At 27.4% G+C, this 15,862-nt stretch overlaps 1 protein-coding gene and 1 long non-coding RNA gene across 2 annotated transcripts; both read left to right on the top strand.

The window, feature by feature from the left end:
* Window positions 1-5,376: 5,376 nt before the first annotated feature.
* Window positions 5,377-9,859, top strand: LOC105852795 (transcription factor MYB13-like). Its single transcript, XM_027330191.2, has 3 exons — window positions 5,377-5,652; window positions 6,306-6,435; window positions 8,905-9,859. The coding sequence occupies exons 1-3, from the start codon at window positions 5,520-5,522 to the stop codon at window positions 8,927-8,929; spliced, it is 288 nt and encodes a 95-aa protein (XP_027185992.2). The 5' UTR covers window positions 5,377-5,519; the 3' UTR covers window positions 8,930-9,859.
* A 4,231-nt stretch (window positions 9,860-14,090) lies between these two features.
* On the top strand, window positions 14,091-14,958 carry LOC140920896 (uncharacterized). The gene is made up of 2 exons (XR_012163531.1): window positions 14,091-14,499; window positions 14,803-14,958. It is a non-coding gene; the product is annotated as an uncharacterized lncRNA (long non-coding RNA).
* Window positions 14,959-15,862: the final 904 nt, after the last annotated feature.

A 15,862-nucleotide genomic window follows, 5' to 3' on the forward strand; every position in this document is an offset into this window, starting at 1 on the left:
AGGTCGTCGAGGAAGAAGGGGAGTCAGAGTGCGAACGGAGTGACCAGGAAACACGGTTGGCATTCCGGCGACGACAACGGCGTTCAAGGTTTGAGTTTTTAATCCTATTATCTCTAACATTTTTTATACTCAGATCAATAATAATAAATAATTTTCATCTTTTATTCATAACTCAAACTCAACAGATTACATTTAGATTATGATTAGAAAATGAAAAATGAAAATACCTTAATCCTTGAGTTTGTTCCTCTGTTTCTGTATGTTTGAATAGTGACAAAATTCAATCTCTGCTTTAGTGTATTTTTTTTTTACAAATTTCTCAAGTTCTGGATTTTATGTGGGTTTGTTTGCAAAATTCAAATTTTGAGTATAGAAATAATAAAAGAAGGTTATACAAGTAATGCCTTTATTAGTATGTCTGATATAAGATAAACCAATTAACTGGTTTCTAACATGTTTGTACTTAGTATGCTGTGAATGATAATAATATAAAGCAAAGTTGTAACAGGATACTGAGAATGCAAATAATATAAAGGAGGGTTTGCAACACAAAGTCAAGCGGTTAAAAGGATGTACAATGGAAGTTAAAGGTGAAGACTTGATGTGTTGAGTGTTGGCAGGACAATGTGTGGAATGGATTGGTGTATTGGGTAGTGTTGCCATGCCAAATCAGAAACACTTTGAATTGTTTTTATTGTAATTCAAATTTTTTTATTTTATGTAAAATAAAGATGTTTAGATTTTTGATGATAATTGTAAAATATATATTATTATTTTTATTAAAATAACTTTAAATTATTTTATAGGACAAAATTGAGGTACTACACTTAGTATGAAAAATATTACCTATACCATATTTACACCACAATACATAACTGTTGGATAAAAAAAATTGGCTAAACAAAAATTCTTATTTGCTACAACATAACTTCCCAAACAATATTTCCCCGAATTACAATTGAGTTCCCCCTAAAACCCTTAACCATAACCCGTGAACCCTCTCGCCTAAACCAAAACCCTTCTTCTGTCTTGCTCGAATTGCCCCACAACAAAATCGTGCCTTTCGCTTGAACGACGCCTCTCTTAACAGACCCCTCTCGATGTCGTTTCTTTACATCCTCTTATCGTTGTTTCTTTACAGAGGCCTAAAACATTCAAAAAAACAGTGACCTCTTTTAGTGTCTTCAATAACGGTTTTTTAAAATTCGTGAGCAAAAGTAAAAAGGCGTTGCTCTAAAGAATAGGTCACGACCACTTACACCACACTTTGTAAACTATTGTCTAACCTTTAGGCCACTGTTTGTTTGGTTTACACCATTTTTTTTTATTGTTGCCACAACTCAAAAATGTTGTAGTGTAGAGAATGAACCACTAAAACCTAATACTCATATTTTGGATCCAACTCAAGCCTTAATAATTATATTTAATTATTTTTTTAATTAAACATAAACTAGTAAAATTAAATCATATTTAATTTAATTAATTGTCAATTATCTTTTATGTAATTAAATAAATTTTAAATTTTGCAACAACCCACATAATTAAAATCTATTAAAATAAATATTTTAAATATATTAACATATCAATTTGAAATTAATGTAATTTATTGAAAATGGGAATAGGCAAAAAGGGTAATAAGGGAATTGGCCAAGGGTCAAAATAAAGAAATCTCAGTATTTTCCTTCACTTAAGTCATTTCGGGAAAAACCTACAACAATCATCTCATTCTATCATTTTCATTTCCAAAAACTGGAAGAACATCCCCATACCATATTGATAATCATCTTCCTCAAATCCTTCATTTCTCAAAATCTCCAAAAACATTACTTCTTGTAGCCCCCATTAGACTTGCTCTGACCCATTGCATGCAAGGTTTCACCTCTCAATCATCAACAATAAACTAAATCGAGCTAGGTAAAGTCAAGAACAACTAGGAAAAACTCAAAGAAATTGGAGTCAGAAACAAAGGCTGAAGAGATTGAAAGTTAGGACAGTTGATAACTACCCTAATCCAACTCAAATCGAAGAGGAACTTTCTTAGAAAAACGGTGAGTTTAGTTACATTAACTTCTTTCAACATGAGGGTTTTGGGAATTCATTCACTAAAGTTCTTTACTTCTTGTTAGAAACTATTTTGAGGGTATTACGGAACTTAGCGTGTGAGGAAATAAATTTTCTAGCATATAGGTGATTTGAAACTACACTCAAATGATTGTTTCATCAAAGCAATATCTCTATGGATCACAATTACATCATGACATTTGTTTTGTGTAACAAACAACTCTCTTAACATTCCTAATGTCCAACAAAAGTTTTTTTCACGATCACATTCCAAATAAGCTAATCCAACTACAAATGTTATCTATGTTGATGTCATACCAATAATTTCAAGAAATGTCAGTTTGTATTTATTGGTTTTGCAAGTGTTATCTATAATAAACACGATAGGAAACAAGTTCAACAACTTCACTAAATCTGGATGGGCCCAAAAAATCTCCCTCATAACATTTGAGTCTTCTCGCTTTCTATTCCAACACATATATTTTGTATCTTCAATTAATTTGAATAAATGTGTCTTGTCCTAGGATCTCTTACATGCAATCGAATCACACTCCTTTGCTTATATATTTGTGTAATTTGAGCAATATTGGTCTTGTCTCAGTCTTGCAATGAGAGTAATATGTGCATCGATGCAACATTATATTTTGTTAAGTCGTGAACATATTTCTTTTTTCTCTTCTTTATTAAACGTCCAACAAATGCACGTCGCTCTAAAATATCAGGTAACTCATGGCTGTGAATTCCACAAATTACTTTAACTGTCCATCCTAAACCGTTTTTTAATGATTTTGATTTAAGCTTGAAGGACAAACACACTTTTTTGTTGAACTTCAAGTTGAACTATCACTACGTTTGTATTTTCCTCCTTTTTCACAATCTAATATTAATTTATTATTCATTCCTCTCTGGTCTTATTATCTGATCTTGTAATGATAACAATCACTTTATTTTTTATACCTATCTCCCAAACCCAATTCACAAGAGCTTTTCGTATATCAAATATCTGAGGTAAAATATAAAATAAATTATAATAATTATTCATATTTGATCTTTGGCGACAATATTGTTAGTATTAACGCATATCTGTAAAAAAAAATTAGCAATAAATTAAATAATTCTTTTTCAAAAAAAACAAATGGTATGTACCAAAAAACTTTTTCACAAATTTCTCAATACATAAGATCGTTTATTGAAAAATTTGTGAAATTTTTTTCGGTAGTTTATGTGTTCAAGCTTTTGTACCGGAAAACTTGTAAAAAAAAATTCTAATACGTTTATGTACTGATGAACATAAATTAAATTTTCTAAAAATTTATAAAAAAAAAAAAACTTTTTCGTATCAAAAAACTTAAATTGATTTTCTCGAAAATCTTTAAATGATGAAGAAAAAAAAATATAAATTTGAATTTGTAAAATAGTGAAATAATTTAAAGATAAAGTTAAAATTTAAAAATATGGTATGATATAAATATGATAGTACGGTATAGTGTAATATTTTCTATCCATAATAATACATTCTCATAAAAAAAAAAAAAAAACGCTACATTTGGACTTTGTAACTGATCCGTACATATACGCGTGATGCATGAAATTTCAGGCCCAATATTCATCTCTACCACAATTTTGAAAAAGAAATATTAAACCACTACCACAATTTAGAAAAACTAATATTAAACCACTACCACAAATTCTCTTTGAAAATATCATTGTTAATTCTTAAAAGGTAGGCGTTTATCGGTTTTAAAAATTCTATTTTACAAATCAATTGAAATTATAAAAAGAATATCAAAATATATTTTCATTAATTAACTAATTTGATCATATAATATATTTTCATTAGTTAATTTAATCATCAAATACATTTTTATTTAAATAATTTAATTCTTGATATTAAAGGATTATAGTAATAATAAAGGATTATAGTAATAATATTTTTATAATTTACTACTATTTAATGAAATATAATCAAAAAAAGTATTTAATGTATTTGATTAAAAATTTAGTTTAAATATATCAACTTTTCAACTACTATTATTTAATATTAACTTTGTTTTTAAATATAAAATAATTGCTAAAACCATGAGAATTAATATTAAATTTCTTAAAAATTGATATTATTTCAACATATTTAAGCTTAAAGAGATATAATTAATTAATATTTTTATTATGATATTTATTGTTGATTGTAGAAAAAAAGATGTAAATTAATTAAGAATATATTAATAAAAAAATATTTAACATGTTGAAAATTTAACGTTGATAAAAACCGACAAAAATTCAGAAGAGTGTTTAATATTTAGAGGCACATCCAATCATCCTACACTTACAAAATAAGACCCAATCATAAAAGACTTCTTTTACACTAGCAAATATACTTGGACCTTGCAATTCATCGTACTTGCTACATGTCACACGTTTCTAAAAGAAAAAAAAGAATTTCAACGTTTTTGGTTTTTATAAACCATAAAACCAACGTATTTTCAAATATCATAAATAGTAAATAGAGATTGTAATAGGCTTAGCCGAGTTAGTCATGGTTAAGTCTGAGTTAGACTTATAAAAAAATTTAAAGCCTAAGTATGACATGTGTTATGTCATATACTTACTTTTTAGGCTAAAGTCTAACATTGATATAAATCTGGTATGACTTGTTAATCTACTTAAATGTCTATTTTATTTTAACATTTTTGAATAAGTAATCAAATATATCTATAAATGGATTAACAAGTTAATATGTCAATGAAATTAATTTTTATTTTGATATTTAACATCACATTTTATATGACTTTATATATATCCTATTTAAATTATATTTTATAATAAAATACATTTAAATATGTCAAAAATTAAATAAAGTTAACATACATAAATTGATAAAAGTTGAATATATATAACAAAAAGGTCGACCTAATAGGCCTAAAAGGCTTATTATGTAGTTTGTAATTTGATCTTTTTAACTAAATAGACATTTTTAGAAGTCTTGACCTTATCTGTTTAGAAAAAAAAGAATCTAGTCTGACGTAAGCTAGACCATAGGTAGTCTTAAGAGTCAAACAACTCAAATTAATGTTTTAAATCTCAAAATTTGAAATATAAAAAACACTTCATCAACTTTCAATTTAGTTGTTAATATATAATATGACATATAAGTTAATAGACATTTAACTCAATTGTTAAAGATAATTGAGTCGTATCCATCTTATACTATACTACGTATTCGTTTTCCCTTTTTCTTTTGTACTTATAACGTGACAAACGTTTTTGTTATGAAAGCATGGTATAGTATGAACAAGTGAGTTGAAGCAACGTTTCTGATCATCCGCAAAATAAATCAATGTCACTATGTATCTACTTTAATTTGTCTTTATGTCACTTACTATAGAGAAGGCAATTAAGCATATAAATTCATACACACAGACACAAAGGGAGGTATATCTATAGAAGCTGAATAGATCAATATGGTGAGAATCCCATCTAGTGACAAAATTGTTTTGAAGAGAGGAACATGGACACAAGAGGAAGACAAGAAGTTAATTGACTATGTTACTAGATATGGTCACTGGAATTGGCGCCTACTCCCTAAGTTTGCAGGTAGTAGAAATTCACTCTCTTTTTTTACCGTACCTTTTTTGTAACAGTTTAATTCAATCATTGGGTCAAACTTGATCTGCATTCAAGCGTAAGTGTTACTCGTATTTACTTTTGGATATGTAAAAGTGAGTTAAACAATAAATTTTAGTATTAAAATCACATTTGTATTCAAAAAGTACAAATTCTAGCTCTTAGCTAGAATCAATTTTGGAGTCAGACTCAATTCTACATCTCCAAAATTAATTTTGACTCCTCTAAAAGTGCAATCAAACATGCACTTAATGAATTTTTGACTTTGTTGTCATTTGAACCTTGTACCTAGATGATAAATACAAAAATTCATAAAACCTCTCTCCCAATTGAGCTATAGTTCTATTGGCACGTACATGATTTTAAATTGTTGTCTACAATGCAATCACAATTTTACAAGTCTTCACAATTTAGATTGCATTAGTCTGCATTTTTTTCGTAATATAAAGATTTGAAACGTAATTGCAATTTAAAAATATGGGTATGTAAGAAGAGATAACTTCGATTATGAACAATTAATTAAGTATATGCCATCAAGATGAACAACAATGTCGCCCAAGATTTTTTTTTTTCATATGAAAGTACTAAATGAATCTATGATCAAAATTTTTTTTACTTGCCAGGACTTGCGAGATGCGGAAAGAGTTGTAGATTAAGGTGGCTAAATTACCTAAGCCCAAATCTCAAAAGGGGGAACTTCACTTTAGAAGAGGAGGAAACTATTGTTAAACTGAATCAACTTCTAGGTAACAGGTGTGAAAATTGAAACATTCTCCACTAATACGTACAACACAATATTCATGTTTTAGAAAACCCAAAAACATGATAGAAAAATGTCATAAATATTTTGTCTTTATCAAATTGATTAAATCATACTAACATAGTAGGGTAAATGTTTAGATTCTTTAACTATTTGAGTTCGAGTTCGATTATTGACTGTGGTAGATACGTAAAAATATATATTATTAGAAAATTAACTATTAAAATAAATATCAATACATTATATCTAAAGTTATGTGTGGGATAGATTTGATTCAAATAAAAAGATATTTAATCATTGTTTGATTTTCAAAAGAGTTCAATTTTTACAAGAATATAAAATAGTTTTGTATCGATACTCAATTACAATCAATCATCTTATTATGTAAGTTTTTTTTAAAATAGTATTTTTAAAATAGCTACCATATTCTTTATTTTTATAGGATGTGAGTATAAACTAAAAATTAGTTTAATTTATATAAAAAATAATTAAAAAAAAAGAGAGTAAAAAGTTAGATACAATATATTCAAGTATATAAAAATGGAAGAGACAAGCTATCTTGATTGCTTATTGTCTAATAAAGGCGTCATCTTTAATGACTTGTCCGATGGACTTTTAATATTTTTTACATTGTATTGTCTCTGTGATTTATGTTTTAATTTTGTCAAAAAGAATTATGAGTAAATAGTAAAGTAAAATATATACGTGTAATATTATTATAGGTAGAGGTTCATTTGCATATATACCCTCAACTAAAAGTATATATACGTGGTTTTATTTGGACTAATTTTTCAAAATAAAAGTGTATCAGCTAAAAATATTAAAATAGCACGAGGCTCATATCGGTTTGAATTGCTTCCTAAAAAATAAATCCGATTAATTCAATTAAATGTAGTTTAAAATAGATAATATTATTTATTTTATATAAGTAAGATAATATAATTAATATTAACAAAATTTATACAGTTGTAATATTTTAAATTCGAATTCGAGACATGATTTTTAAACTAAGAATGTCGACATTTATTAGTTAAATTATTATTTAAGAACAATTGTATTTATTTTTATACCAGCATATAATTACATATTTTTATTATGTTAAATATCATATTACAAATTAAATAAAATCATTATATAACATACTAAAATAATAATTTAATATATAAATATATTATTAATGTAAAGAGATTTTTTACACTATCAATTATTTACAATCGTTAAATTATTAATAAAATTTAAATTTTGATATAATTATTTATCAAACCATCCACATGATTAGTCATAACTTATCGACTATGTAAAAAGCACATCAAAATTTAACTGATAAAATAATATTAATCGGTAACAAGTATCAATTATATATGTTATGAAGATAAGAAATAGTAGAATAGATCAACATGATAATAATAAATATTATTTAAAAAAATAAAATAAGATTAATTAATATCAAATTGTAATAAAGTATTCAAATAAATATATATATATATATATATATATATATATATATATATATATATATATAGTTAATTAAGTTCGGTTTAATTTAAAAGAAATTAAGAAATCTTAAATTCAAGCTGATCCAATAATTTCTTTTAAAACATTTGATAATAATAGGTTATTGTGTCCTCGATTGGTAGATTCTTAATACATGTTCTTCGTATACAGAACCAAACACATACCTATCAAGAATCCACCAATCATAATAAATATATTATCATATAACGACACAAGCAAAGTCTTACAAATATTGTTGTCATATTTCATCAACAAAAAATAAATTGTAGCCATACAATCGACGCTTCTCCAAATTAATATCTACTAAACTTTTGCAGTTGAGAGAGTGATTGTGCTTCGGCTTTTGTTGGACCAATGAGACCATATTTACCTATTTCTTGTTTACTAATTACCTTTACATGTCTTTTAAACAAAAAAGCCAAAGTACATATATACATTAAATATTGAAGTCACAAGATGTATTAAGAATATGGAATATTTTTTCAAGAATAACCAAACCAACGAGTGAAAATTGTCTCAAAACAAACTAACTAAAACCTCTAAAAATCGTAAAATCTCAATCAAACATTCAAGAGGTTAGAACACCAAAGGTAAAAAATAAAACTCTTTTTCTTGGATATAATCCATGCCTAAGATAAGAATTTTATTGTATCAATAATAGTCCCTGAATTATTCTCATGTGGAAAAAACAAACTATTCCTAAATCTCCATTAACAAATTATGCAAGCATTGTTACAATTATTTTCCGCTTGTGTGAATATTTTTTCAACAACTAGCATTAGAGCAAGGTTCTGATCAAGGGAGAAATATAAGCTTTGTAGTGTGCTACGCCATTTGTTTTTAAAGAGTAATTAGTTATCATCTTATTTGAGTTTTTATTTAAGATGCAAAATATGACTACATTGAAATTGGAAAAAAAGAATGAATTTCTCTTTATGACAATGTAGAACTCAAGACTATTTGCTCCAATAGGGTCCTGATTATGCTTTGGAAAAAAACAAATCAAGTGAGTTGAAACATTCAACATGGAGTACAATACTTAAAAAGGAACTGAGTCCTATTCGATTGGCATTTGCTCCACGTATTATTATATTGAATGTGTTGAAAGAAACTTCTCCAAAGAATTGTGGGATTTGTTGGAATTCAAGTTTGCGTCAATCAATTAACAAATCTTTTCGAGAATAATTGTAAATTAATCATTAGTGTCATTTTGATTAATAAAAATTCTCTTTTTCCCAACTTATAAATAAATAAAAAACAAGTTTGTGTCAATCACATTAGCAAGTTGATTGATGATGAAAATGAATTTGTACTCGTCCAAAATGGAATATGAAGATAATATGTCTGATCCTATAGATAAATTCAATGAGTTGCTATATCTAGACTTACGAGTGCAAGGTAAAATATCAACGTTGACAACCAAACGTTACTTTTGTTGGCTTTACTAGGAAATCTTAAAAACCATTGGTGCAATTAATGTTAGCGAGGAAGAGTAGCTACAACTAGATAAAGTAGTGAGATTTTTGAAGGAGAATTAATATTTGATGGGTATTGATAAATATTGTGAAGACAATAAAGTACTAATAACTAAAGGTGAGCAAAGAAAGAAGTATGGTGACCAAGATGGTAGAAAATTTGGACCAAGAGATATGAGTACTTTCAAATGTCATTATTGTTAAGAGTTTCATCATGTACAATTTAAATGTTCAAAATCTATGGAGCATTTATGAAGTCTAAGGAGAAGACATAAAAGTTGAACAATACCTTCTTCTTTAAATTTGGTTAGTTATGAGACTTTATATGGGATAAAGTTGATGGCAAAACGAAGAAATGTGAGACTTTACACGAAAGGAGGATATGTTATGCTAAAGTGTATATTCATCAAATTCAACAGCAAGTAAGAGGCAGAAAAAATAATATATAATTGTTTATAATGGTAATTTTGTTATTTAAAATATAATAAATTAATAAAAAAAATTAATATATAATTATTTACGACAGTAATCTTGTTATTTAAATATAATATATATAATAAAATGTGTACTAAATACATAATAAAATAAAATATTATTCTGTTGATTATTATCTGTGTATTAAACATAAAATATGATAATGTTTATTATATTTTATTTAATTTTCTATTATATAAACTTTTTATCTTATCATATTCATAAATTGATCTATAAAATGTGAGAATGGGGTTATATTCATAAAATTATTCAAATTAAAAAAATAAAAATAAAAACATCTCAATAAATGAGCAGCAACTTCAAGAGACATTAAAAATTGTATGCTGGCAATGAAGTAGACATTGTAGCCTGATCCTGACAATGAAGAGAATCAAGTCCTAAAATCAGGGAAGGATCCATTATGTTAGTAGTGAAGAGACTCTTACCTCCTATGCGAAAATAAAAAATTATTTTAATAATATTATTACTTTTATTTTAAGTTTCTATAATTTTTTATAATTTTAAATTCACTCACTATTGATCCATTCACACATTTTTATGTTAAATACACTCGCACAAATTAAAATTACATTTTATATTTAACATATTAAAAATATAAATTGTAGTGAAAAATAATTATAATTTATAAAAATTATTAAGTACTTTAAATTTATTTAGTTACTAATTATGTATTTGTAAGAGTTAATAATATTTTTCTTTAATCAAATTACATATACTATATTTATGTCTCCAACAAAAGAAATTTCTATATCGGCAACTACTTAAAATAATAAGTGATGGGACTGACAAAAACATGTTAGTGGGATTTTATTTTATTTTATTTTATTTTATATTATATGAGTGTCAAAGCTTGCTGCCGAAGCTTTTGTTTGAGCACATATATTAGTCATTAATCATTGAACACGTGTGCTAGAATATAATAACGCGTGTGGTGTCGAAGCACAAAGAAACAGAGTTGAAAGGACAAAATTAGTCACATGGGTTAGAACTTAGAAAAATACTACTGTAAAATATTTAAAGACTGAAAACAATTCAAATGCTTTATATGTTGCTACTTTCTTTTATGAATCATCCGGGGAAAGGAAAAACAAGAAAGAAAGGAACAAGGGAGGTTATAAGCTAAAGACAACTTTTTTTTATCTTCTCAAGAAGTAGGTGCAAATAGGTCAAACTGGCCAATAAGAGATTTAATTGGAACTTGTTATATATAGGTCTGATTAATTTTTTTATTTAAATTTTTATATTTTGGTAGGATAATTGGTTGAAGAAAAGTGTTTTATGTGAACATAGATTGTTTGTTCTATTAGAGAATAAAGTGATCTTAGTAGATAAGATGGTAATATTGGTTTGGGTGTTGATTAGATGGAGAAAGAAATTATTTGTTTGGGAGGAAAATCTTGTGATGAAATGTAGTGTTTTGTTTGAAACAGATGTTTTGCATGAAAAAAATACAACAAATATGTGGAAGTGGAAGCATAACTATGGCCATACATACTTGTTAAGAAAACTTATCATGTTTTAGTGGATGCATTGAACCTGACACAAGAATATTTGAGTGACATTATTTAGAATAAAGTCTATTTAAAATTTCTCTTTTTTATTGAAATTTTTGTGTTATAAGTTATCCATGAAAGATAATTTGACTTTTCATAGGTTGCTTGAGCAATATTTATTTTCGTGTGTCAGGATGAATCGTATTTATGTGTGTGTATATATATATATAGACCTTTTCAAAAAATAATATTTGTAAAAGATTATTTTGTTAAAGGATTAGTTACAAGTCAATAAAAAAATCATTTAGACTTATCAGATTAGCACACATAATTAAATATAAATACATTTTTTTATTTATATTATCATAATATAATAATATTAAGTTTTTAATTGATATTAAATCATAAATTTATTAATATTTTTTGTAATTTAAATATACTAATCTACATTAATTTAATTTATATATTTAAATATATTATTATAAAATAAAATTGAATCAGGATGTTGTATAATGTTAGATTATCCAAAAGCTCATGTTGGATGTCAAAATTCAACTTAAGCTCATGGACATTTAAAAAAAACTAATGTTAGTTATTAGTTGTAAATTTAGTTAGAGGGATCAGTTGGACTCATGACCTCTTTGCCACTCTAACACCCCTAAACTATCAAACCACATTATGACTCTTTCAACCCATTGATATATTAACTTGTTAGTCTAGTTACAAAAATCAATATCACTTAATATTTGAGTGGTGTAGACTTTCATAAAAGAAACAGTAAAATAGACTTTTAGACCTTGTTAAACTTTGATAAATGTCATACCAATCCTTAAAAATGGGCATGTGGCAATTAATAGGTCAGACTTAGACCTTAAAATATCTAGCTTGACGTAGTCTATTTTTATTCATACTCACAAGAAAAAAAATGTTGATCTCTATGGTATGTATCCAAAACATTTAACATGATAACCATTCATCGTACTATTTTAGATCTCTTATTTTTGAAAGGCAAATGTTACATCCAGGATGTTTTTTATTCTAAAAAATGAATGAATAAGTGTAAGCATTTTATAACATCTTATGGATCATTCAAGATATTTTTTATTCTAAATTTTGGAAGGAAAATTGGATCTCCAATTGTGAAAGGTTAGATACTAACTTTTATCAAGTTATTCTTGTTGGTGAGAAAAAAAATTATGTTGTAGATTATTGCATGGATGACAATTGGAATTGGACTAAGGTGGATGAGTTTCTTCCTACCTTTGTCACGAATAACATCAACCTTATTCACTCTCCATCACGGGGCCAACTTGATTTTACCTACTGGTTACCAGTGTACAATTCAGTTTTCAACATTAATTTTTTGTATGATGTGCTCACAAAGACCATATTGTTCAACCCAACATCAACATCTTTAAAGAGGTACATAACTAAAAATGATAAGCTATGATGTGTAGTAGTCTCTGCAAAATGACTCACAAAAAGCTTTTTACAATTGTGGAACGTTGACATTGTGGTGCGTTAGTGGATGACATTTGCCCCTAGTGTAATCTTTCTCCAAAATCTCTTATGGGTGTATTCTGAGACTGTGACATTGTCAAGCCTTTTTATCTTGGGAACTTACATTTGGATCGAATTGAATTTAACTACCTCAAATATTGGTGTAACCTTTTGGCATTCGTCTCTTGTTTTTTGGGGTGGTAGTGAATCTTCTCTAGAATGATCACAACTCCCTCATTTTCTCACAACACACTATCTTTGGAAAGGGATAATGAGGCAAAATCCCTAAATTAATGTTTTCAAGATAATTAAATATTTAATTGTATTTTTTATTTATGATTACGATCTTATTATTTATTAACTTGTGTTTTTGAACGTATTTATTTAGCGGAAAAATAAAGAATAAGTTAATTCATGATATGTTGAAGTATGCATATTCATGAAACATCACGTGGTCAATTTTCAAGAAATCAAGATTGATTTCATCATCAAATCTGGACACATCTTATGTACACATCAAGACAAGAATACACTTTTATGAAGTACATAATGATTTGGAATATTTCTCAAAGGGATGTCAAAATCAAATAGATGGCACAATGACAGAAACTTGATGATATATTGATTGCATAACATTTGAGTTGTCTTATTAAAAGACAAAAGACAAATGGATCAGTTTTGGGATCACTAAAAGGCTATCATAGATTCATATAATTCACACATGGGCCACCAAAAAGTAATCAAGGCTCAAAAAGTCAAATAATGAAGGTCCACTTGCAAAAAACTCATGCAGATTGATCTACATTTTTAATCTCCAGATTGATTAGCTAGAAACAAGTACCAAACACTGCAAAAAAAACACTATTGACATGACATATGTAGGCCTGGACAAAAAATCCAAACCGGCCCAAAACCGCTTGATCTGCATGGCCCGCGTGCAAATGGGCGGGTGAAATCGGGCCAACGGGTTTGATGGAAAAAGTCAACGGATATAAACGGATATGGGCGGACGGGTGCAAGTGAAACATTTTGGGTCGTCGGTAACCAAACCCGCCCAAACCAAAAACGTAATGCTCCCGTTTGGCCCAAATTCGAGACTGGCCCAACATATTTGTGTCCACTATAAATAGCATTGATACCATCAACCCTAACAAACCCTAGCCGCCTGAATCCAGATTACCATCTCACCCTCTCCGTGAGAACACCATCTTCATCCTTTCGTCTTCCTCTCTTTAGGCTTCATTCTTACTTCTTCCTCTCAATATTTTGATCTCTATCATCCATTCTCAGATCTCATCTTGATTAACCTTTTGTTGCTTTATTTCCCTCTCAATCTCATCTCACAGTCGTAAATGGAGAGATTGAGAATAATAGACATAGAAGAAAACTCAAAGTCACTAATAAAAAGTATTCTTTAAAAGGTTATGATTTTTGTTAGGGTTTTTTTTAATTTATGTTCGGCATTTCTGTTTCTTAACATGTGATTTGACTAACATGTATTTTTATCTTGTGAAGCCATGGATCGAACCATACTTTCTTTGTTGGAAATTCAAAGTCACAGGATCTCATATAGAAGAAGGTTAGGATTTTATATATTTTTATTTCATTATATATATATATATTAAATAAACCTAAAAATAATCACATGTTTGTTTTTTATTTGATTAAACTGAAATCTACATATTATGCTTTTGATTGTTACTTTTATGATTTTATATATGATTATAATATTTATTGTGATTTTTTATTCTACTTTCTATTTAGAATTATATTATAATGTTTCTATTCATTTTAACATTTTGCATGTTAATGATTATCTTATTTTTATTATTTCTTAAATTTATTTACATATCATAATTGTTTTATTGTTTTCCATGTGCAGATGCAGAAGCCTTAATCTTCATGTTGAATTCAACTATTAAAGATTTATTGAGCACCAATGTTTATAGTGTGTTCATAATGTTCATAGTGTTATTGTTTTATGTCTATGTTAATTAAAATGTTTATTTGATATTGTAATAAATTATATTTATTTTTACCTATAATTGTGGAACTCTAAACAAGTCAAAATCCTTTAATTTTTGGACTTCAGAATTGCTTGAAGAATAATATGCATTTAGGGTGTGTATAAAATTGTTACTTAGTCTATGAAAAAAAATATATAAAAATGGTAATTAGTCTTTAAAAAAGATATATAATAAAAACATGGCAAGGGTATGAAAATTTATTGCAGCCTAATAAAATTAACATGATGGCCAAATAAATTTTAGAACCAATTAAGTAAAAAAACACAATTCAGTCAAAAAGTTAAAGATGAACCAATTCAGTCAAAAAAAATTAAAGATGACGTAATTAACCCGAATTATCCGAACCGGTGACCCGCTTAAACCGAGTATCCGAGAACCGACTAAACCGAACCCGCGGATTGGGCCAGTTGGTGATTAAATGGTACCCGCGGATTGGGCCAGTTGGTGATTTTAGACCCGAACCCGCCCAACCCGACCCGTTGTCCACCCCTAGACATATGTACGTGCTTGTGAATTCAACTATGTCCCAATGGATATATTCATCCTTCGTGTCCAAGATTCCCTCAAAACTTAAAGAAAAACGTTATGGGTTTGAAGTTCTTTTTGGATTAACAAATGAAAATATGTGTGAAGATTTTTCAAATCTCATGCAAAGTGAATTTGAAATGAGCATGATGGGAGAATTGAGATTTTTTCTTGGTTTAAAAATCAAGCAACATGAAAAGTGAATTTTTTATATGTCGAAAAAAATATATCAAAGATATTCACAAAAATTACAAAATGAATGAAGCCAAATTAATGACAACTCTCATGCATCCATATGCTAATTTAGACAAAGATGGAAAAAAAAATATAGTGGAATGATTTATTCTTTATTATATTTAAGTATTTGCAGATCATATATTGTATCTAGAG

The sequence above is a fragment of the Cicer arietinum genome, chromosome 6, assembly GCF_000331145.2.
Source record: "Cicer arietinum cultivar CDC Frontier isolate Library 1 chromosome 6, Cicar.CDCFrontier_v2.0, whole genome shotgun sequence".
NCBI lineage: Eukaryota > Viridiplantae > Streptophyta > Magnoliopsida > Fabales > Fabaceae > Cicer > Cicer arietinum.